The sequence below is a fragment of the Temnothorax nylanderi genome, unplaced genomic scaffold, assembly GCF_030848795.1.
Source record: "Temnothorax nylanderi isolate EJ_2023f unplaced genomic scaffold, tnyl_v1.0 TNYL_tig0073_pilon, whole genome shotgun sequence".
In the NCBI taxonomy this organism is placed as follows: Eukaryota; Metazoa; Arthropoda; class Insecta; order Hymenoptera; family Formicidae; genus Temnothorax; species Temnothorax nylanderi.
The window spans coordinates 45,254-65,814 of record NW_027249135.1 but is presented as its reverse complement, the minus strand read 5'-3'; the positions used below and the strand labels follow the sequence as shown (position 1 = coordinate 65,814).

The 20,561-nt window shown below is 40.8% G+C and overlaps 4 protein-coding genes across 6 annotated transcripts in view; 2 read left to right on the top strand and 2 right to left on the bottom strand.

Annotated features, from left to right (window-relative positions):
- Positions 1-216: 216 nt before the first annotated feature.
- LOC139774049 (protein-L-isoaspartate(D-aspartate) O-methyltransferase) lies at positions 217-3,120 on the bottom strand. 2 transcript variants are annotated; one of them, XM_071708993.1, is made up of 7 exons: positions 3,009-3,115; positions 2,570-2,813; positions 2,270-2,401; positions 1,961-2,100; positions 1,160-1,385; positions 704-789; positions 217-606 (listed from the first exon to the last, which is right to left on the bottom strand). In XM_071708993.1, exons 3-7 carry the CDS (start codon positions 2,322-2,324, stop codon positions 424-426), a joined length of 690 nt encoding a protein of 229 aa, XP_071565094.1. In that variant the 5' UTR covers positions 2,325-2,401; positions 2,570-2,813; positions 3,009-3,115; the 3' UTR covers positions 217-423. The 2 variants fall into 2 exon arrangements, with proteins under 2 accessions (XP_071565094.1, XP_071565095.1); XM_071708994.1 differs by lacking the exon at positions 704-789 and having other exon boundaries at positions 3,009-3,120.
- Positions 3,121-4,353: 1,233 nt separating this feature from the next.
- Positions 4,354-7,964, top strand: LOC139774044 (facilitated trehalose transporter Tret1-like). Its single transcript, XM_071708985.1, has 4 exons — positions 4,354-4,771; positions 5,173-5,740; positions 5,813-6,011; positions 6,225-7,964. The coding sequence occupies exons 1-4, from the start codon at positions 4,705-4,707 to the stop codon at positions 6,849-6,851; spliced, it is 1,461 nt and encodes a 486-aa protein (XP_071565086.1). The 5' UTR covers positions 4,354-4,704; the 3' UTR covers positions 6,852-7,964.
- A 2,263-nt stretch (positions 7,965-10,227) lies between these two features.
- LOC139774043 (facilitated trehalose transporter Tret1-like) lies at positions 10,228-13,137 on the top strand. Its single transcript, XM_071708984.1, has 4 exons — positions 10,228-10,471; positions 10,862-11,429; positions 11,502-11,703; positions 11,920-13,137. Exons 1-4 carry the CDS (start codon positions 10,405-10,407, stop codon positions 12,544-12,546), a joined length of 1,464 nt encoding a protein of 487 aa, XP_071565085.1. The 5' UTR covers positions 10,228-10,404; the 3' UTR covers positions 12,547-13,137.
- Positions 13,138-13,255: 118 nt separating this feature from the next.
- Positions 13,256-20,561, bottom strand: part of LOC139774045 (uncharacterized) — a 31,903-nt gene continuing 24,597 nt past the window's right edge. The window contains exons 2-7 of one of the 2 annotated variants that reach the window (XM_071708986.1): positions 16,062-16,269; positions 15,882-15,983; positions 15,532-15,606; positions 15,108-15,348; positions 14,278-14,614; positions 13,256-13,773 (exon numbers count right to left, since the gene is read on the bottom strand). In XM_071708986.1, coding sequence (XP_071565087.1) covers positions 13,554-13,773; positions 14,278-14,614; positions 15,108-15,348; positions 15,532-15,606; positions 15,882-15,983; positions 16,062-16,269 — 1,183 coding nt within the window. In that variant the 3' untranslated portion in view covers positions 13,256-13,553. The remainder of the gene's footprint in view (positions 13,774-14,277; positions 14,615-15,107; positions 15,349-15,531; positions 15,607-15,881; positions 15,984-16,061; positions 16,270-20,561) is intronic. The other variant, XM_071708987.1, reaches the window with a different exon arrangement.

The following is a 20,561-nucleotide window of genomic DNA, read 5'->3' as shown; positions in this document are numbered from 1 at the left end:
TTTCCCTATTATTAATTTCGTTCCTTACAATCCTTTCTCGCATCTTAATGGAAGTTCTAGGATTAAGAACGTTTGTGGAACAAACACATTAATATCACCGTAAGTTCAATATTTCTTGATAACAGACTGCGATAATGCGATAGCATCTGAACGTCGTACACAGCCGCGACTGCGATATATTAATAGAAAGGACGGCGCGAAGAAAAGAAGGGCATGTACAAAATATATATAGTTTATTGATATATTCCCAATCGAAGACGACGTGCACTCCATATCTATGCATGCGTGGAAAAGAAATTAGTTCGTGGAGTTACAAGAGTTCTGATTATCGTTAATCAATCGGGTTCGTACGCGATCGTTTAATTTTGTCCGCTCGAGAAACTTTTGCGTTTCTCTCCACCGTGACACCTCACCTTAATGACTCTAATTACGTAACTGAGTGGTAGGATCCGTGAGAGGAACGTAAGAGACTTGCATCAGTTTCTTCTTCGTGATCGCGCCGTCTGTGCTCTTGTCCACCTGCAGCAGGTCTTGAAACCTTTGGAAACCTTCTATCGCCACGACCGGGCAGATCAGTCGACCTCCGGGAGCCAGTTGGTCTATCAACTGCAAAAAAAAAAGCAAAAGGGTTACGTCGTTCACGCAATCTCTCGCACAACTATTTTTCCCGAATTGCGCGTACTAGCGTGTCATTCGCGCTCACCGTCTGCGGTAAAGCTTCGGCCGCTGCTCCAACGTGTATAGCGTTGTAAGGGCCGTCAGCAGCGTGTCCCAATCTGCCGTCTCCCACTAGGCGCATTCATAATGACCTGTCGTTAGTCGGCAGTCTTTATCTTTTACCTTTACAGCAAAGCCACACAGTCGGTGGACAGTGTTCCGTTCGACTCTTCACGGCAACGTACATACCTACTCCACGTGGATGGATCACGAGTATCTTTTATTCAAACTATATGCATACATGTAATACTTCTTGAACGTTTCTCTTTTGTTTTTTCTCTCATCGTTTGACGAGCTTTACACTCAGATTCATTGGTAAATGAGACGTGAAGGAATGGCGTAACATTGACGAGAGAAGGAGCTTCGACTGTCTGAGTGAGGGGGAAACTACCAGGAACGGTAGCAGAGAGAGGAAACTCTCGAGTGTTAACGGAGAGCTTACCCACAAATTTGATGCGGTCCTCCTTGAGGAAGTGCGGATTGTCCTCGCGCACGTTCCTAGTTGAGATCTCTATGAGTTCGGGAATATGCTCGATGCCTACTACGCGTCCGTGCGAGCCTACCATGAACGCCATGCAAGCGGACAGGTAGCCCGAGCCAGAACCGACGTCAAGTGCCTTGGCGCCGTCGACGAGCTGATCGGAGAGGATAGACAGCGCGTATGCATGCTGCAAAAGATACGAGAGCGTCATTTATCAAGCCGTTAGCGAGCGGATTAAATTCTCAAGAAAACGTATATTATCTTCAGTGACAATTATCTGTGTGACGCGTCGATACTGTTGTTTGGAAAAGTCTGCAGTCATCAAGCCAAATATGAGTTTAACATAAATAACGTAAAAATAAGATAAGGAGGTTACTCTGATACCCCCATTTCAAATCGCCTTCCTGATAATTGTTCTTATACAAATAGATATTCATTTGTAATACTCTGCAAGTGTCAAGTATTAAAATTAATTTGTACTATATGTAACAAATCAAAAGAGGTATGAAGTATCAACGTCAAGTGGCGTCAACCAAGAAATTCGCTCGTCAGAGTCTTATGAGAATCATATTAATAGTTTATGTCGTTTGAATTATTAACTGTATATGTTTGCAGACATGTTTCGCGGCTGTGTGAGTATATTTCTTGTATCTGTATAACACTTTATGCGAACGTTATGGATCAGCAAGGATGATCTGTAAGCTTATCTGTCATGCACATGACAGTTCTGTAGACCACGAAGTAGACGAGGTACACATTTACCATATGCGGCGCGCTGATGGTCACGTTGTAACCGATTCTTCGGGGACGATCGAGATAAGGGTCCGGCTCGTGGCAGTATTTGGCTCTGTCAACAGCGACCATGGCGGCTTCTGCGCTGTCCGCTGCCAGTATGCCAGCATCTGCGAATAATCTGTCCCTATAATTGCCGTGCAAAGCGAACGACTGTAACTCTAGCAAGGCGATGCTCTCGGGCGCTAATTAACTCGGCGGTAATTAAGTCCTGCTTTTCAGAAGCATCGATCGTGCGACGGGTCGCAGGGGAAGGGGGGGGGGAGTGGGATCATTTACCTTTCAGCTTGGTCACCATCTCTTGGTTCGTAGTGCCGTTGCAGTGCCATGCCATGCTTCGCGGATTGTCGCTCGCGATCCACCGACCGGGGCGGGGGGCGGGTAGACCTCGTAGCGCAGCCGAGAAGAGACCTGCTTCGCATAAAACAATACACAGATGATCGTGACAGCAGAGGCGATGAGCGACGCGACGCGACGCGACGCTTCCCCGACGCGATCGATTCGGGTCGCTCAACTTCCGGCGATTAATTAACGATCGGCGAGACGCGTCCGGGAGAGGTAGATAAAAACCGTGCGCACCTCGAGAGCCTTCAGGAGAGCCTCATTTGTCGCGGAACGTCCTCATTCCTTCCGTCTCCTGTACGCGTGCCTAATATGGCCGTGACGATACAGGTAGCGAGGTAGCGACCTTAAAGGCGGGAGGGGGGGAAGGCGAGAACAGCTGATGCGGTCACTATCGATTCGCGAGCCTCTCGCGAGAATAGGAACGCTCGAGCGCGGATTTAAATCCCGCCGACTGGAAAAGGCTCCGGAATGGAGAATTCTATAAAAATATCAACGCGTGAAATAAAAACTCGCGGGGGAAATGAATCGAAATCGTCACCGATTATTTTATTGGCCGGATAAAATCTTAATTAAGAATTTAAAACGACAAGATCGGACTATTAGCGGGCAGAAATCACAGTCCAGTATTTATCCGATCTTATAAGTATAAAATATGAAGTCTTATCTTATATACTTAAAATTGTTCCAATCTTGGGCGTACGAGATCTTCATTCGACCAACGGGACGTATAGCTTCTCAAGATCACTCTTAGGACGATCTTGAATATAGGATTCAGACTATAAATACCATCCTCAGACTGCAATCGTTTGTTTGACAGCGACCAGACGGTTTCCCCCCGGCCAGCCACGAACCCAGCCACGATTGGCGCAACGTCGAGCGCGACGCGCGCAGGATTTGAATTTGAAACCATCTCCGGCGGATCTCTGGATCTTTTCTGCGATGAGAAAAAAAGGGAAAAAAAGAACATCTCGGGAAGAATGAGGAGCGTGCTAAAGTCGAAACGCGGTTTGGGACATAAGTAATTAGGCGTCGGCGCTCGACGTTGAAAAGTCGTCGCGCGCCGTTATCGCGCGACAACAAACGTCCAAACGTAGCTGCGCGCGGTTTTCCGCGTCGTAATTAATTCGCCGCGGGTCGTAATTTTATCAATTAATCGCGAATTGCACGGTCGCGGACAGCGGCGGTAAATTAACTCTCGTAACTTGGCGAAATGCAGCGGCAGTAAATCATCGCGGTGCAACTCTCGCTTGTTCGCGACACGATGATTTAAAATGAGATAAAACGGCGGGGGGGCTGTATTCCGCTCGAACAATGTCTCTGCGCAAAAGAAAAAAATAAATAAATTTTGCATCATGATACCCGTTGAGCATATATAACGTTCCAACAATAGTATCTTGGATGCCATCTTCTGAAAGAAACTTTTAATTACACGATTCGACGTCACTGTCGGTCTATCTTGGCCGTCTATTCGTGTAAATTATAAACAACGAAAATAAAATCATAATGAGTTACGATACTGTTATATGATAATCAAATTAAATAGAAAGTGTGCCGAAATACAGGCGGGCTGGATTTCTTGGGTCTAATATTTTCAACGTAAATTTGTGTACATTCTTTGCTTGGCAAAAACTACGCATCAAAATAAAGTCATATATCCTATCCCTCTATTGTGCGAAAAAAATAGAATCTAAACTTTAGATCGAGGAAAAAATGATTCTTTTTAACTATCTGCTGGATAAAATCTTTTTATTTAAAATCAAACTTAAGATAATGTTAAATATAAAATAAGACGATTCATGGACCGATCTTAAATATAAAATTGGGTTTATACGTAAAAATAATAAAGCTAAAATTGGGACAATCTTATACTTAATAATAAGACTAGAAATAAAATGATAAAATAACTAGGCATTGTGACGCAAGAAGCGCGGAATTTTATCAAGTTTCAGATACATTTGTACACATATCTTCGACGTATTCGGGGTCTTTGATATTTACGAGGCCCAGATACGGCTGCATTATTGATTCTATCAGAGTCTAATAGACTTCCTTAAGCCGACGATGGATCCGATAAAGCGGAATGTTTGCCGTGTACACAGAATACTTTGTGTGCCTATTATTCACGCGCTTTCATTAACGAGTGACAACGAGATAAGGGTGACGCCCCTTCTTGACGAGAATTTCCGCGTGAATAGCGATCGCTATAAATCGAATTACGGCGCGTACGCGGGTCGAGTGCAAGACGATCGTTCTATTTGTACCAATGTATTGGTAATTCGCAAATTTCATTCCTCGTCAATCCCTGGCTCGAAGCCGATAAATAATCGCGGAACTATCGGTGCGGTCGCGGCCGTTTGGAAAAACGTGCGATGGAGAAGTCCGAAAAACCGCCGAAGGAGCCGGGGAAGTTACGGCAATTCCTTGCCGCGTTGATCGGTAAGTTGGACGGGAGAAAAAACCCTTCTTCTCAGAGAGCTCTTCCTTGAGGTGCGGAGAAGACATGCCTCGCGTGTGCAACGCGCGTGAAAGTAGATTGGTCCCTGTGTTCGAAGGAGAGAAATCACTTCCTCCGATGATGGATGCCCTTAAAAAATAGAAAAATATTAGAAAGAAAAGAAAAATAAGACAATTGACTTAGGCAAATGATTATTCTAAATAAATTGTATTATTTGTAGTAAACTTATGTTACGTCAATACTTGTAAAATGACATTTAATAAAAATGTTTGATATATTAGAAAGTTTCTATTGGGAAGTATATGTATATTATATATATTTAATATATTAGGAAGTTTCTATTGGATCTTTAAACCTTCTATTCCGTGACATGTATTTGCAGTGAATCAGTTGGGAATGTCTTACGGAATCGTGATGGGATGGCCGTCACCGTCAGCTCTGCAGCTGCAAAGTTCTTCGTCGCCCGTCGGGGACGAGCCCATGACAGACGCTGGCGTATCCTGGTTGACCGGCATTCTGACCTTGGGCGGCACCATCGCGACCGTGCTGCTGTCGGTGATACCTGACAGATTTAGCCGGAAAAGTTTCGGTTACGCGTTGACATTGCCGATATTGATCGCCTGGCTGCTGATCGCCTTCGCCACCAATCACACGTACATCTACGTTTCGAGGGCTCTGAGTGGTGTCGCCGGCGCCGGTACGTTCTTCCTCGTGTCGAATTACGTCTCAGAGATCTCGTGCGACAGTATCCGCGGCATGCTGGCCGCTATCCTGGTGTTCTCCGTGAACACCGGGATACTAATAGCTTATATCTTGGGTGGCATAATGTCCTTCCACACCTTTCCCGTGGCCGTCATAGCGCTAGCTATATTCTTCTTCGTCACTTTCATCTTCTTACCGGAATCGCCGGCCTACCTGGTGCGTCAAAATCGCATGCACGAAGCGATTAGGTAATTAGGATCTAGAAGCAAATATTCTACTTAAAAGGGGCGAAGGAGAAATGTTGTAATTTGCTGTTCCAGAGCCTTAAAATGGTTGAAAGGTGGAAACAATCTGGTGGCGGAACGTGAGCTGTCGCATGTACAGCTGCAAGTCAAGGAAATCACGTCCATGAGAACTGCCAAGTTCTCGGATTTGTTTAGAGACAAAGCGACGACCAAAGCACTGATAATTGCCCTGGGTTTGTTCATCTTTCAACAAACTTGCGGAATCTTCGGGATGGTAATTATCGATGATTTACAGATGACTTATCGGTGATGAACAGTAATCCAGGCCTCTCGTGTTTCCTAATTATAGTCAACTTAACGTACTAATCTACTAATGCATTAACATCATGGCAAATGACAAAAAGTTACAGAATTTCAATCTCATTCTATTTAAAACGAGCCTGTATTTTTGCAAAAAACAAGCTGAGTTTCTGATTTTCCCATCCAGATCAGCAACACGGAGACTATCTTCAAGATGTCCGGTAGTTCGTTGTCGCCGAACGCATCAGCTATTATCGTGGCGGTTTTACTGCTCTTCGGGTCGTGGGTAGCGACGGTCGTGGTGGATCGTTTAGGCAGACGGCCCTTGTTTCTCTTATCCACCGCAGGAATGTGCGTGTGTCACTGTGTGATAGCCACGTTCTGCTCTCTTCAGAATCTCCAATATGACGTGTCCGCCTATTCTTCGATACCGGTGGTGGCATTGTCTACCTTCATGGTAGCGTATTCTTTGGGAATGGGCATCGGACCCGTCGTGATACTGTTTGAGATATTCGCCCGTGACGTGACCCCTCTGGCGTCGACCGTAACTCTCTCTGTAAGCTGGGCAGCCGCTTTCGTCATAACGAAGAGCTTCACCGATCTTATTGCTCTGTTAGGCATGCACGGCTGCTTCTTCCTCCTCGCCGCCTTCTGCGCGTGCAATTTCATGTTCTGCTACGCGTTGCTACCGGAGACCAAAGGACGGAATCGCGAGGACATTGTGGATGAACTCAATGGCGTGCGGTGTACGAAAAATAGTAACAATGTTAAGCATATCATTGGCTCGGATTCAGTGGATGCGGCATATGTGTGAAAGTGTTACCTTTATCCAAGGGGTCTGAAAACTAATAACTGTAGCAAAGAAATTTGTAAAACATACACCTTTATCCTGTATATTCTGTACATAGCTTTATGGAGAAGTTTACGTGTTGTCAGTTTCTCAAAGATCATTTCTTTTACTGACAATGTGAAATACTCGCAATAATTTTTATTTTAGCCCTTACATTCATAATTTCACACTTATTCGTTAAAATTTAGAATATTTGCTCAAATCTTAGAATATTTGCTCAAATGTACGTAAAATATTTTAATAATATGACTCAATGTATTGGAAAAACGAAGCAATTAAATATGTGAATTACTTCGTTTAGTTAAAACAGAGACGAGTCTCGTGTTATTTGCTTCAACCAATTCACTATCTGCTGAAACTTTATATTATTAACATTAAATTTATCAAAGAATGCGTAAGTTTATAATCCTATGTCGCCATATATTATCTCGCAAGTGCGTTTTATAGCACACAAAATGTTAATTTGAAAAATATTGATATATGATATATGGCACGACAAATATGACAGAACTGCCAATATTGACTATTGATTATTCAGATGATAACAGTAAGAGTGTATATGAATGTTAGTTGGTTGGTTTCAATATCAGAACCGTTATTAAAATTAAGAACAAAGATAGTATAAGAAAAAAGATATGTACATATTTTACAACATTATTACTTGCTGTAAGTGATGCTTTTTAATAATGGAAAAATTAATACATTAATTTTACATCAAATAAGAGATAATAAAAATTAATATTAGTTATTATAGGATCAAAATTTTTATATGAAATAGAATAAAACTATTTATTTACAATTAAAATTATATTAATGTGTGTATGTATATAAATATGCACACACATACTTATGTAGATTACAAAGTATTAGTTTCTTATTTATAGGTTTCTGCAGTAAAATATGTATAAATGAAGACTCTGAAATTATGTAAATGCAACTTATGACTAATAAGTATTAATTTAATCACTAATTTAATGTTTATTTGTCTATGTGTATTTAAAAAATACCTTAGGTGTAAACCACAGAAGATGAAAGATCATATCACTTTCTACAAATAAATATTACGATCAATCGTCAGTTGTTCTTTCGCGCACATTCTTATTACCGATTTTTCTCTTTTTAAAGGTAGTGGGTGCTCTTTCATCATCGCTATCACCGGTATTAATTTGTGTAATAGTTTTTTCTTTGAAAGTCCTTTGTGGTGGCGGTGGTTCTCTTTTCTCAAATGTGGCTGTATCTGAAAGCTGTATCGAGATGAGACCTGCTTCGCATAAAACAATACACAGATGATCGTGACAACAGAGGCGATGCGCGACGCGACGCTTCCCCGACGCGATCGATTCGGGTCGCTCAAATTCCGGCGATTAATTAACGATCGACGAGACGCGTCCGGGAGAGGTAGATAAAAACCGTGCGCACCTCGAGAGCCTTCAGGAGAGCCTCATTTGTCGCGGAACGTCCTCATACCTTCCGTCTCCTGTACGCGTGTCTAATATGGCCGTGACGATACAGGTAGCGAGGTAGCGACCTTATGGGAGGGAGGGGGGGAAGCGAGAACAGCTGATGCGGTCACTACCCAGGTAGCAATTAATGTCTAAAAGACATCATAAAGAAATCTTTAAGATTTCTGGCATCTTAAAGACATCTTTATGATGTCTTTTAGACATTAATGCTACCTGGGTATCGATTCGCGAGCCTCTCGCGAAATAGGAACGCTCGAGCGCGGATTCAAATCCCGCCGACTGGAAAAGGCTCCGGAATGGAGAATTCTATAAAAATATCAACGCGTGAAATAAAAACTCGCGGGGAAAATGAATCGAAATCGTCACCGATTATTTTATTGGCTGGATAAAATCTTAATTAAGAATTTAAAACAACAAGATCGGACTATTCACATAGTTCAGTATTTATCTGATTTTATAAGTATAAAATATGAAGTCTTATCTTATATACTTAAAATTGTTCCAATCTTGGGCGTCCGAGATCTTCAATCCATACATAAATACCATCCTCAGACTGCAATCGTTTGTTTGACAGCGACCAGACGGTTCCCCCCCCCCCCCCCAGCCACGAATCCAGTCACGATTGGCGCGACGTCGAGCGCGAAGAGTGCAGGATTTGAATTTGAAACCATCTCCGGCGGATCTCTGGATCTTTTCTGCGATGAGAAAAAAGGGAAAAAAAGAAATTCTCGGGAAGAATAAGTAACGTGCTAAAGTCGAACGCGGTTTGGGACATAATTAGGCGTCGGCGCTCGACGTTGAAAAGTCGTCGCGCGCCGTTATCGCGCGACAACAAACGTCCAAACGTAGCTACCAAACATAGCTGTCCAAACGACAGCGGCGGTAAATTAACTCTCTTTCGTAACTTGGCGAAATGCAGCGGCAGTAAAAATCATTAAATCATCAGTAAACATCGCGGTGCAACTCTCGCTTGTTCACGACACGATGATTTAAAATGAGATAAAATGGGGGGGGGGCTGTATTCCGCTCGAACAATGTCTCTGCGCAAAAGAAAAAAATAAATAAATTTTGCATCATGATACCCGTTGAGCATATATAACGTTCCAACAATAGTATCTTGGATGCCATCTTCTGAAAGAAACTTTTAATTACACGATTCGACGTCACTGTAGGTCTATCTTGGCCGTCTATTCGTGTAAATTATAAACAACGAAAATAAAATCATAATGAGTTATGATACTGTCATATGATAATCAAGTTAAATAGAAAGTGTGCCGAAATACAGGCGGGCTGGATCTCTTGGGTTTAATATTTTCAACGTAAATTTGTGTACATTCTTCGCTTGGCAAACTACGCATCAAAATAAAATCATATATCCTATCCCTCTATTGTACGAAAAAAATAGAATCTAAACTTTAGATAGGAAAAAATGATTCTTTTTAACAATCTGCTGAATAAAATCTTTTTATTTAAGATCAAACTTAAGATGATCTTAAATATAAAATTAGGTTTATACGTAATAATAATAAAGCTAAAATTGGGACAATCTTATACTTAATAATAAGACTAGAAATAAAATGATTAAATAACTAGGCATTGTGACGCAAGAAGTGCGGAAATTTATCAAGTTTCAGATACATTTGTACACATATCTTCGGCGTATTCGGGGTCTTTGATATTTACGAGGCCCAGATACGGCTGCATTATTGATTCTATCAGTGTCTAATAGACTTCCTTAAGCCGACGATGGATCCGATAAAGCGGAATGTTTGCCGTGTACACAGAATACTTTGTGTGCCTATTATTCGCGCGCTTTCATTAACGAGTGACAACGAGATAAGGGTGACGCCCCTTCTTGACGAGAATTTCCGCGTGAATAGCGATCGCTATAAATCGAATTACGGCGCGTACGCGGGTCCAGTGCAAGACGATCGTTCTATTTGTACCAATGTATTGGTAATTCGCAAATTTCATTCCTCGTCAATCCCTGGCTCGAAGCCGATAAATAATCGCGGAACTATCGGTGCGGTCGTGGCCGTTTGGAAAAACGTGCGATGGAGAAGTCCGAAAAACCGCCGAAGGAGCCGGGGAAGTTGCGGCAATTCCTTGCCGCGTTGATCGGTAAGTTGGACGGGAGAAAAAACCCTTTTTCTCAGAGAGCTTTTCCTTGAGGTGCGGAGGAGATATGCCTCGCGTGTGAAAGTAGATTGGTCCCTGTGTTCGAAGGAGAGAAATCACTTCCTCCGATGATGGATGCCCTTAAAAAATAGAAAAATATTAAGAAGTAAAGAAAAATAAGACAATTGACTTAGGCAAATGATTATTCTAAATAAATTGTATTATTTGTAGTAAACTTATGGTACGTCAATACTTGTAAAATGACATTTAATAAAAATGTTTGATATATTAGGAAGTTTCTATTGGGAAGTATATGTATATTATATATATTTAATATATTAGGAAGTTTCTATTGGATCTTTAAACCTTCTATTCCGTGACATGTATTTGCAGTGAATCAGTTGGGAATGTCTTACGGAATCGTGATGGGATGGCCGTCACCGTCAGCTCTGCAGCTGCAAAGTTCTTCGTCGCCCGTCGGGGACGAGCCCATGACAGACGCTGGCGTATCCTGGTTGACCGGCATTCTGACCTTGAGCGGCACCATCGTGACCGTGCTGCTGTCGGTGATACCTGACAGATTTAGCCGGAAAAGTTTCGGCTACGCGTTGACATTGCCGATATTGATCGCCTGGCTGCTGATCGCCTTCGCCACCAATCACACGTACATCTACGTGTCGAGGGCTCTGAGCGGTGTCTCCGGCGCCGGTACGTTCTTCCTCGTGTCGAATTACGTCTCGGAGATTTCATGCGACAGCATCCGCGGCATGCTGGCCGCTATCCTGGTGCTCTCCGTGAACACCGGGGTACTAATATCTTATATCTTGGGTGGCATAATGTCCTTCCACACCTTTCCCGTGGTCGTCATAGCGCTAGCTATTTTCTTCTTCGTCACTTTCATCTTCTTGCCGGAATCGCCGGCCTACCTGGTGCGTCAAAATCGCATGCACGAGGCGATTAGGTAATTAGGATCTAGAAGCAAATATTCTACTTAAAAGGGGCGAAGGAGAAATGTTGTAATTTGCTGTTCCAGAGCCTTAAAGTGGTTGAAAGGTGGAAACGATCTGGTGGCGGCGGAACGTGCGCTGTCGCATGTACAGCTGCAAGTCAAGGAAATCGCATCCATGAAAACTGCCAAGTTCACAGATTTGTTTAGAGACAAAGCGACGACCAAAGCACTGATAATTGCCCTGGGTTTGTTCATCTTTCAACAAACTTCCGGACACTTCGGGATGGTAATTATCGATGATTTACGGGTGACTTATCGGTGATGAACAGTAATCCAGGCCTCTCGTGTTTCCCAATTATAGCCAACTTAACGTACTAATCTACTAATGCATTAACATATTACAGAACTTGTGGCAAATATTACAGAATTTCAATCTCATTCTATTTAAAACGAGCCTGTATTTTTGCAAAAAACAAGCTGAGTTTCTGATTTTTCCATCTAGCTCAGCAACACGGAGACTATCTTCAAGATGTCCGGTAGTTCGTTGTCGCCGAACGCATCAGCTATTATCGTGGCGGTTTTACTGCTCTTCGGGTCGTGGGTAGCGACGGTCGTGGTGGATCGTTTAGGCAGACGGCCCTTATTTCTCTTATCCACCGCAGGAATGTGCGTGTGTCACTGTGTGATAGCCACGTTCTGCTCTCTTCAGAATCTCCAATATGACGTGTCCGCCTATTCTTCGATACCGGTGGTGGCATTGTCTATCTTCATGGTAATATTTTCTTTGGGAATGGGCAGCGGACCCGTCGTGATACTGTGTGAGATATTCGCCCGTGACGTGACCCCTCTGGCGTCGGCCGTAACTCTCTCCGTAAGCTGGGCAGCCGCTTTCGTCGTAACGAAGAGCTTCACCGATCTTATTGCTCTGTTAGGCATGCACGGCTGCTTCTTCCTTTTCGCCGCCTTCTGCGCGTGCAATTTCATGTTCTGCTACGCGTTGCTACCGGAGACCAAAGGACGGAATCGCGAGGACATTGTGGATGAACTCAATGGCGTGCGGTGTACGAAAAATAGTAACAATGTTAAGCATACCATTGGCTCGGATTCAGCGCATGCGGCATATGTGTGAAAGTGTTACCTTTATCCAAGGGGTCCGAAAACTGATAACTGTAGCAAAGAAATTTGTAAAACATACACCTTTATCCTGTATATTCTGTAAATAGCTTTATGGAGAAGTTTACGTGTTGTCAGTTTCTTAAAGATCATTTCTTTTACTGACAATGTGCAATACTCGCAATAATTTTTATTTTAGCTCTTACATTCATAATTTCACACTTATTCGTTAAAACTTAGAATATTTGCTCAAATGTACGTCAAATATTTTAATATAATGACTCAATGTATTGCAAAAACGAAGCAATAAAATATGTAAATTACTTCGTTTAGTTAAAACAGAGACGAGTCTCGCGTTATTTGCTTCAATCAATTCACTATCTGCTAAAATTTTATCTTATCAACATTGAATTTATCAGAGAATGCGCAAGTTTATAATCTCATATCGCCATATATTATCTCGCAAATGCGTTTTATAGCACACAAAATGTTAATTTGAAAAATATTGATATATGATATATGGCACGACAAATATGACAGAACAGACAATATTGACTATTGATTATTCAGATGATAACAATAAATATCTACATATTTTACAACATTATTACTTGCTGTAAGTGATGCTTCTTAATAATGAAAAAATTAATACGTTAATTTTACATCAAATAAGAGATAATAAAAATTAATATTAGTTATTATAGGATCAAAATTTTTATATGAAATAGAATAAAACTATTTATTTACAATTAAAATTATATTAATATGTGTGTATGTATATAAATATGCACACACATACTTATGTAGATTACAAAGTATGAGTTTCTTATTTACAGGTTTCTGCAGTAAAATATGTATAAATGAAGACTCTGAAATTATGTAAATGCAAACTTATGACTAATAAGTATTAATTTAATCACTAATTTAATAATGTTTATTTGTCTATGTGTATTTAAAAAATACCTTAGGTGTAAACCACAGAAGATGAAAGATCATATCACTTTCTACAAATAAATATTACGATCAATCGTCAGTTGTTCTTTTGCGCACATTCTTATTACCGATCTTTCTCTTTTTAAAGGTAGTGGGTGCCCTTTCATCATCACTATCACCGGTATTAATTTGTGTAATGGTTTTTTCTTTGAAAGTCCTTTGTGGTGGCGGTGGTTCTCTTTTCTCAAATGTGGGCAACTGTATCTGCTTCTGTTGCTTTGGCAACTGGAGATCCACTGGTTTGTTTTTGCTGAAATATCAAACGTTCTCGCATTTATCTCGGGACTGTACAATATGGGAAATTAATTAATCCTCGAGTGATCTTATTCTACTTTAATATAATAAAATAATATACTTGTATATAATAATATATAGTACGCTTGTATACATATAATAATACTACCAAATAGTTGTATATTAATCAACTAATAGAACAATTAATATAGCTTAACTTCTGTAGCAAAAGTTCATTCTTAATTTGTGAACTTTAAGTTCCAATTATCTCATTTATAAATATTGAAGAATATACTTCCAGTTTATACTTATTTTTAATTCAATACTTTTAGTTCGAGGAAAAGTAATATGCTACGCGTTTAATCGTATGTAAAATTATACAAATGTTGTATCTTACGCATCGTCCCTACTCGAGAATTAATATTAAGAACAGAGAGTTTATTGTTGTGCGATAAATCTTCGCGAAGAATGCCTTAATTCATCTTGGCGATCGAAATAGTATGGCTGTTCAAATATTTACCTTGGTACCACGACTTGCCAGGATCCGTAAGGTTGCGGTCTCTCGGGTACACTATAGTCCCTCCAGTAAGGTCGTTCCTCTTTGATCTCTTCCTTCTTTATTTCCGCGCTTTCGTCGTTACCTTGGGTGTCGTCGTTTTCAACGGCTCGTTTCCTGAACTCTCTCAGCTTCTCCCTCTCGACATTGGCCCGTTGTTCCTCAAGAATATCCGCCTTCTCGACCGCTTCCTGCATGTCCAATTGTTCCATAAGCTCTTTCTGGAGCATCTCCTCCTTCGCCTCCTCTTCTTGCTCCGCGAGAGTCATGTAACCCTCCTCCGGAGGCTCCCAAACCGATTCTAATGTGTATCAAATAATATTTATGGAATGCTCGATATAATATTTAGCTAACAATACGACAGGATCGATAATGTATAATATAATAAAGCAGCATTGTAACTTTAAGGAAAAACGAGACAAAGACCAAGGAATTTGGAAAGAATTTAATATCACGTTAATGAGAAATATAAAAGAAACACAATCACAAATTCATAATCATAATTTACTGACATATAGAAATTAAAAAAATCTTATTTTTTATGAAATAATATTTGAGATACACATAGTTTATATTATATATAAAATAAAAAATAAAAAATATAATTTTATAAATTATAAATAATAAATTGGAAAAACATGCAAAAGAAACTATATATAAATCTTAAGAAGTATAAAAATTGCTATAAAAATTACAGTGAGAAAAACAGGATGCCAATATACTGCCTGACAAAAGAAGATATCGAAAAAAGCAGAAAAGCAAAGAATAAAAAAGTTCGACAAAGGTACACGTACCATTTGTTTCAATGTGCCAATAGTAAGTGTATCCTTCGGGACTGCGAGCCTCGTACCAGAGTTTCCTGACGGGTGCGGTCGGACGATCATCCTCCTGGGTCTTTTTCCCTTTTCCCTTCGCCTTGCCCGCCTTACTCTTCCCCGGAGTCCTGTTCTCGCCGCCGTGCTGCTGGACTCGTGGAAACGACGGCGCGCCCTTTGACAAAGTTGCCGGGTCACAAGGATCCACCTTCGGCAAGAACTGTAAAAGTTTCAGTTGGCATGTCGCTTCGCATTGTTGTTCTAGTTTTCTTAGAAAATAACGGGCAAGGGTGTTCAAAGATACCGCGAGCAAACAACCATCCTTTACTTCGGATTTTATAAAGATGCTTGTTTTGTTTCGATCATTAAATAATTAGAAAGACCGATTGATGAACCTACGCACCTGTTGGCTATTGCCTTTGAATCTTGGTACCGTCTGTGGAGCGGCTGGTGGCATACGATTGCAATTTTGAGGGGTCTAGAAATACACATATTACATCACATATACATATATAATAATATAAATGTATATAAAATATATATAAAATAAAAATGTATTAAGATATATTAAAATAAAAATATAATAATTTAAATTAGGCTTTGTTGTTTCAACACAGCAAAAAAAAATATAGTTCCATCTTTGCGCAACTCTTGAAAATATTGTATCTGGTATTATTAGATTCTCTGCGCTCGGCGTAATATCTAAAATTAAGCATTAAATTTAACAGATTTTTTTTAGTTGAGTGTACTCACTTCCTTCGTTTCTACCCTGTTCAGTTTCTCTTTAATGATTTTCTCAGCAGTCATATCTCGCGTGTTGTTCTCGACATCCTTCAAGTACGCAGCCATAGCCGCCTGTAGGAAAGAAAGGGTTTCTTTATCATTGGTGTTCTTCATGTTTTCAACTTCAATTTGTCTGTGAGAAATACATACATTTTCCATCTTCTTGAGGTCATCCACGAATTTTTTATTCTGCTTCGCTTCCTTGGCGCTATTCTTGTGGATCTCCTTGAGCCGCTTGCTGACATTTTCTTTGTGCTTCTTGCCGCCCTCGTGGAAGTCGATACTCGGTTTATTATCGGCGATCCAGCACTTGCAGAAGTCGCAGAACTTGCGGCCTTGGGACTTCCAATAATCCGCCCTGCAATCCGTTATCATAGCCTAGGTGACATCGAAATATCTGCGGCGTCGGCAAGACTTGCCGAGTTAAATTTAAACACGTTAGAAATACAGTATCCCTCAACTTTGTAAAACAAGCCCCACGTTTCTTAAGTCTCAACTTCTTAGTTCCAAAGTACCTAAAATGTCTCGTTGTGTAATCTCGTTGTATAAGATTTGTATTTTTGTAAATCCTGAGCTAAACGCGGCTTGGAAATAAGTCGAAAAAGTTCTATTCTCGACGCCATCGATCCGCCGGGGTGAATAATTCAGCCGATTGTGGTTTGCTGTCTTCCCGCAATTATTGGAAAAAACGCGGACGATGTTGTGCCCGTGGGGCCTAGGAGAAATCTTTTCTCCCGTTCGGGATGAGAACAAATTAGTTGGCAATTAGTCTCCGACCTACGCAGTCTTGAGCGTCACTCGACCTTCGTATTACGTCTCAGTTGCGACCAAAGGACTCCCAAGGAGGGCCCTCAATGGGGACTCGAGAAATCGTCGAGTATTGCGACAGATAGAAACTACAAAAAAAAATGCGTACATGCCTTGGATCTCGCATCTCTTATCTCGTTCTCGTAATTTAAATTGGACAACAACGAGAAACTAAGACAAATAAAAATAAAATACGATAAAGTTTGGATAAAATCATCGATCGTGGATCATCGATTCGAAATACTTGAATTCTTTCATTTTATGCCTATAACATATATGTTCGCGAAAACTTTTGTGTTATCTTATCGTTTACATCGCATTCGATGTGCAGATAATTAATTCCGGTTGAAAACTTCAAACGCATTCTTGGGAAAACTTGGCTCCAATTAGAGGCTGCCAATTAGAAGCGGTACCACGTCTAATTATTACCAGAAGAAGAATTCAGGCTGGGAACCGGGTTAAAATCGGCTCGGTGATTTTGCCAAAGGTGCGCGAGCACAAATATTTTTAGATGGAAATTAATTTAATCATGACAATTCGTCTCTATATTCAGCCACTCGAGTGGCGGCTGTGACGAATAACTACGTAGATCCCAATTTACATCTTTCAAGGGATGTTTCATTTGAGATTATATGAATTTCGAGCCTCTTTTAGATTTCTAAAATAATTAATATCAATCAATAATTAAAATAATCAAACAATGAATGAGAAATTACTTTAATTGTATTTTCTCTCTAAACGCAATTAATTATCAAGATTGAACGAAAATTCAAAGATGACCTGTTAGTCGTGAATATTCATAAACATTTAATGTCATATTTCACGTCGAAGGAAAAAAATGTTATTAGACAATTAAAAATTTCTTGATTTCGTTAACTGAGAGCAAATAAACGATTTCGATGGCTAAAGCGGATCGATTCACCTCGATTGTTTCTTTTTGCCGAGTCACCCGAACGAAGCCACGAACAAAGTTTCAACCTGTTGCTGTGTGCGAAACTGTCTTGTCGCAGAAATTCGCTTTGACAATAAACGTATCTCAGTGGGGTCTGTTTCTATTATAGGTATGCCTTACCGCGGTCTATTAATGCTTTATCAACGTTCCGAACTGGTGTTTTATGCAGGACTCAATTCAACTGTGATAAAACGTATAACGGAGTAACGAAAACAGCATCGAAGTTGGAAAGAGTTAGTAACGGGCGGTGTTCTTTGAAAAAATTGTAAAGTTCCCTGCCGCTTTCAGAAAATAATTTGCTTTATGCATTTTATTACGTCGATGCAAAAAGGTTTGTCGTTTTGTCCCGTCGCGTTAAATGAAATTAGAAGATTCCGAAAAAAAAAAATTAAAAAATTTCCTTCCAGATAAAGAAGAGGATATATTGAAGCTCGCAGCAAAAATTTTGTTTCCAATTTTATTTAACAGACACGAAGAATTTTTTGCAAACTGATAAAAACTAATAGCAACGGAATTCATTTCCCAATTGTTGGAATCTTTAAAAATGACGCTTGTAACGTATAACAAAGTTTATATCAATTTCCTTAAGTGTATCTCCTAAAATATAATAATTGTATTAAAAGATTGGGAAGATTGATAATTTGCCCGAACTGTGGAGATATATGTTGCCCACGAACTTTGGTATCTGCAGCATTTATCAGGCAAACAAATAGACTATCGTATCTGAGACAGCTCAATGAATATTCATTGAAATATTGTGGGAATCTCAAGACTGGATTAGTCCCTGGGGCGTAAATCGATTACAATGTTTCGTCACATAACATTGTTCTCGGATCAACAGCAGTCGAACCCAAATCACGTACCCAATAATTTTCGCCAGAAACGAAATTGCACGATTTGATGATTGCACAAAGTTATTGCCATTAATATATATACTACCAGCATTTATCACGCCATTATTTTCTTTATGCCATATTTGTGTCAAGTGGAAATATATTTTTGTAGTATATGTACTAAAATGAGAAAGAACTTTTGCAGAGAAATAATGGCGGCAGTAATAATAGAAATGAATTAAAAATGCATCGTGATCCTTTCAAATCGGGATAACTGGATGAAGAAAAAATCGCAACTCGATTTATAAAAAATTAAAAGCAGGATTTCAAGACCTTCAGGCTGTCTCGAGCAAAGACGAAAACGATCTTTCATCAACTCGGTGCACGATCTCAAAGTTGAAGTATCTCAATTCTGCACGATCTACTCGAGAATGAAGCTGCTCGGAGCAAAAGCGTCGCCAAGGGAAAAGCTCGACGGAGTTTTAAAAGTAGAATCTTCAGGCTTTATGCACTTTACCCTACCACTGTTTCTTTTTTCAAATTATTATTTTAAAAAAATAAACATTATTTTTAACTCTATTATTTTCCGCAAAGTTACATAAATATATTACGTTATAAGTATTTCACCATTTTCATCGTCGAAGTGGCCCATTTAATTTCATTTCGAAGAGTACTTTGAATTATTATACGACGATCTTTAGTTTCGTGATATCCCCAAGTTTAATTAGAAATACACCGGCTTCGTTCTTAAGGGATTTTCGAAACGCCCGGCGCAGCATCGCGCGAAATAATCGCCGTGGATAAATTAGAGCGACGGTAGGACATGTGGGCGAGATTAAGCAAGATCAATACATAAGATTTCAAAGCACACGGCCATTGGCCGAGTTCCAAAGTGGAAATATCCCTCCTTTGGACGAGGCGATCCTTTCGTCATCCCCTCGACTCGGCGACCCATGGCATCTATACCGTGCACCGTTGCTTACACATGCCGGAGGCTGACGTACGCGCGAGTTGTCGAACGTGTGTCACCATAAATCCGTCGTCCGCGTACAGAGAAGGGCAGATGCGGCCGCGTGCATGCAGCGTTGTTGCAGCAACAGGTCCCCGACCGCGTCTAGCTGCGGTATAAATCAGCGATTGTCAAAACGCGGTTGGAATCTATCAACGTAGATCTCTCGGATACGTGCGGTTGTTGACATCGCGTTTTACGCGACGTCGCTCGAAAGACGTAATCTCGCACGAGACTCGAGAAGCATATTAATTTTGACATTTCAGCGACCCGCCCAGTTCCTCTCGCGAGAGAAGAACGGTCCGGTTGTAATAATTCTCACGAAACAAAGTGGTGATCTTAGCATCGCCGCGGTGGTCCGTGTGATATCCCGATTAAATTACCACGTCAAAAGCAGCGAATGAGATCCTTATTACCGTGATCTCGTTATATCGCGCGATTATTTGTGCCCGCGAGGTACACGCTAATGATGCGCGCCCGTAAGCAGCTTACAGGGACGCGACACGAGGCATCTACTTCTGCACGCTATCTATAGAGCGACCGTCACTATTAATACGAGCTATTAATAGAGGTGGATCGTTGTGCGGACAGTTGGGCGCGATTTCACGATGCGATTCGGCGTCCCTTCGGCGTATATTACGTCGCGTTATTATCCGCGACGGCCAAATGCGGCAGTGGAGAATTTACCAATGTGCCTTCAGGCTCCCCGTTCTTCTCTCATCTGGTCTTCTCTCTCTCTCTCTCTCTCGCTTGGCAGACGCTACCGGGTGCGTACGAGCCGTCGTTGTACGATTCATCACCTTAATGTGACGCATTTGTGTTTGCGCCCACCCTTTCTCATTTGAGACGAAATGGCAATCGTACAGGCGATGCATCAACAAATACGTGGGGGAGAAATGTTCCACATAAAGCTATTAAATCGACAAAAGTCACATTTCCTCCATTATTCTAATTAGAAAAATGTTATGTTACGCTAAGAGAGTAATAAAAATTTTTCAACGCTCTCGCTGTTTCTCTTCGATATTACAAACAATATTGCGCGCTTGACT

Bases quoted from the DNA above. Each gene is read 5' to 3' on its own strand.
- LOC139774049 (XM_071708993.1), bottom strand. From the start codon at position 2,324: ATGGCATGGCACTGCAACGGCACTACGAACCAAGAGATGGTGACCAAG. The intron at 2,101-2,269 runs GTAAATGATCCC...GATTATTCGCAG, and splicing joins GATGGTGACCAAGCTGAAAG to ATGCTGGCATACTGGCAGCG. The intron at 790-1,159 runs GTAAGCTCTCCG...GAATGCGCCTAG, and splicing joins GGACCGCATCAAATTTGTGG to TGGGAGACGGCAGATTGGGA.
- LOC139774044 (XM_071708985.1), top strand. From the start codon at position 4,705: ATGGAGAAGTCCGAAAAACCGCCGAAGGAGCCGGGGAAGTTACGGCAA. The intron at 5,741-5,812 runs GTAATTAGGATC...TTGCTGTTCCAG, and splicing joins CGCATGCACGAAGCGATTAG to AGCCTTAAAATGGTTGAAAG. The intron at 6,012-6,224 runs GTAATTATCGAT...TTTCCCATCCAG, and splicing joins CTTGCGGAATCTTCGGGATG to ATCAGCAACACGGAGACTAT.
- LOC139774043 (XM_071708984.1), top strand. From the start codon at position 10,405: ATGGAGAAGTCCGAAAAACCGCCGAAGGAGCCGGGGAAGTTGCGGCAA. The intron at 10,472-10,861 runs GTAAGTTGGACG...ATGTATTTGCAG, and splicing joins ATTCCTTGCCGCGTTGATCG to TGAATCAGTTGGGAATGTCT. The intron at 11,704-11,919 runs GTAATTATCGAT...TTTTCCATCTAG, and splicing joins CTTCCGGACACTTCGGGATG to CTCAGCAACACGGAGACTAT.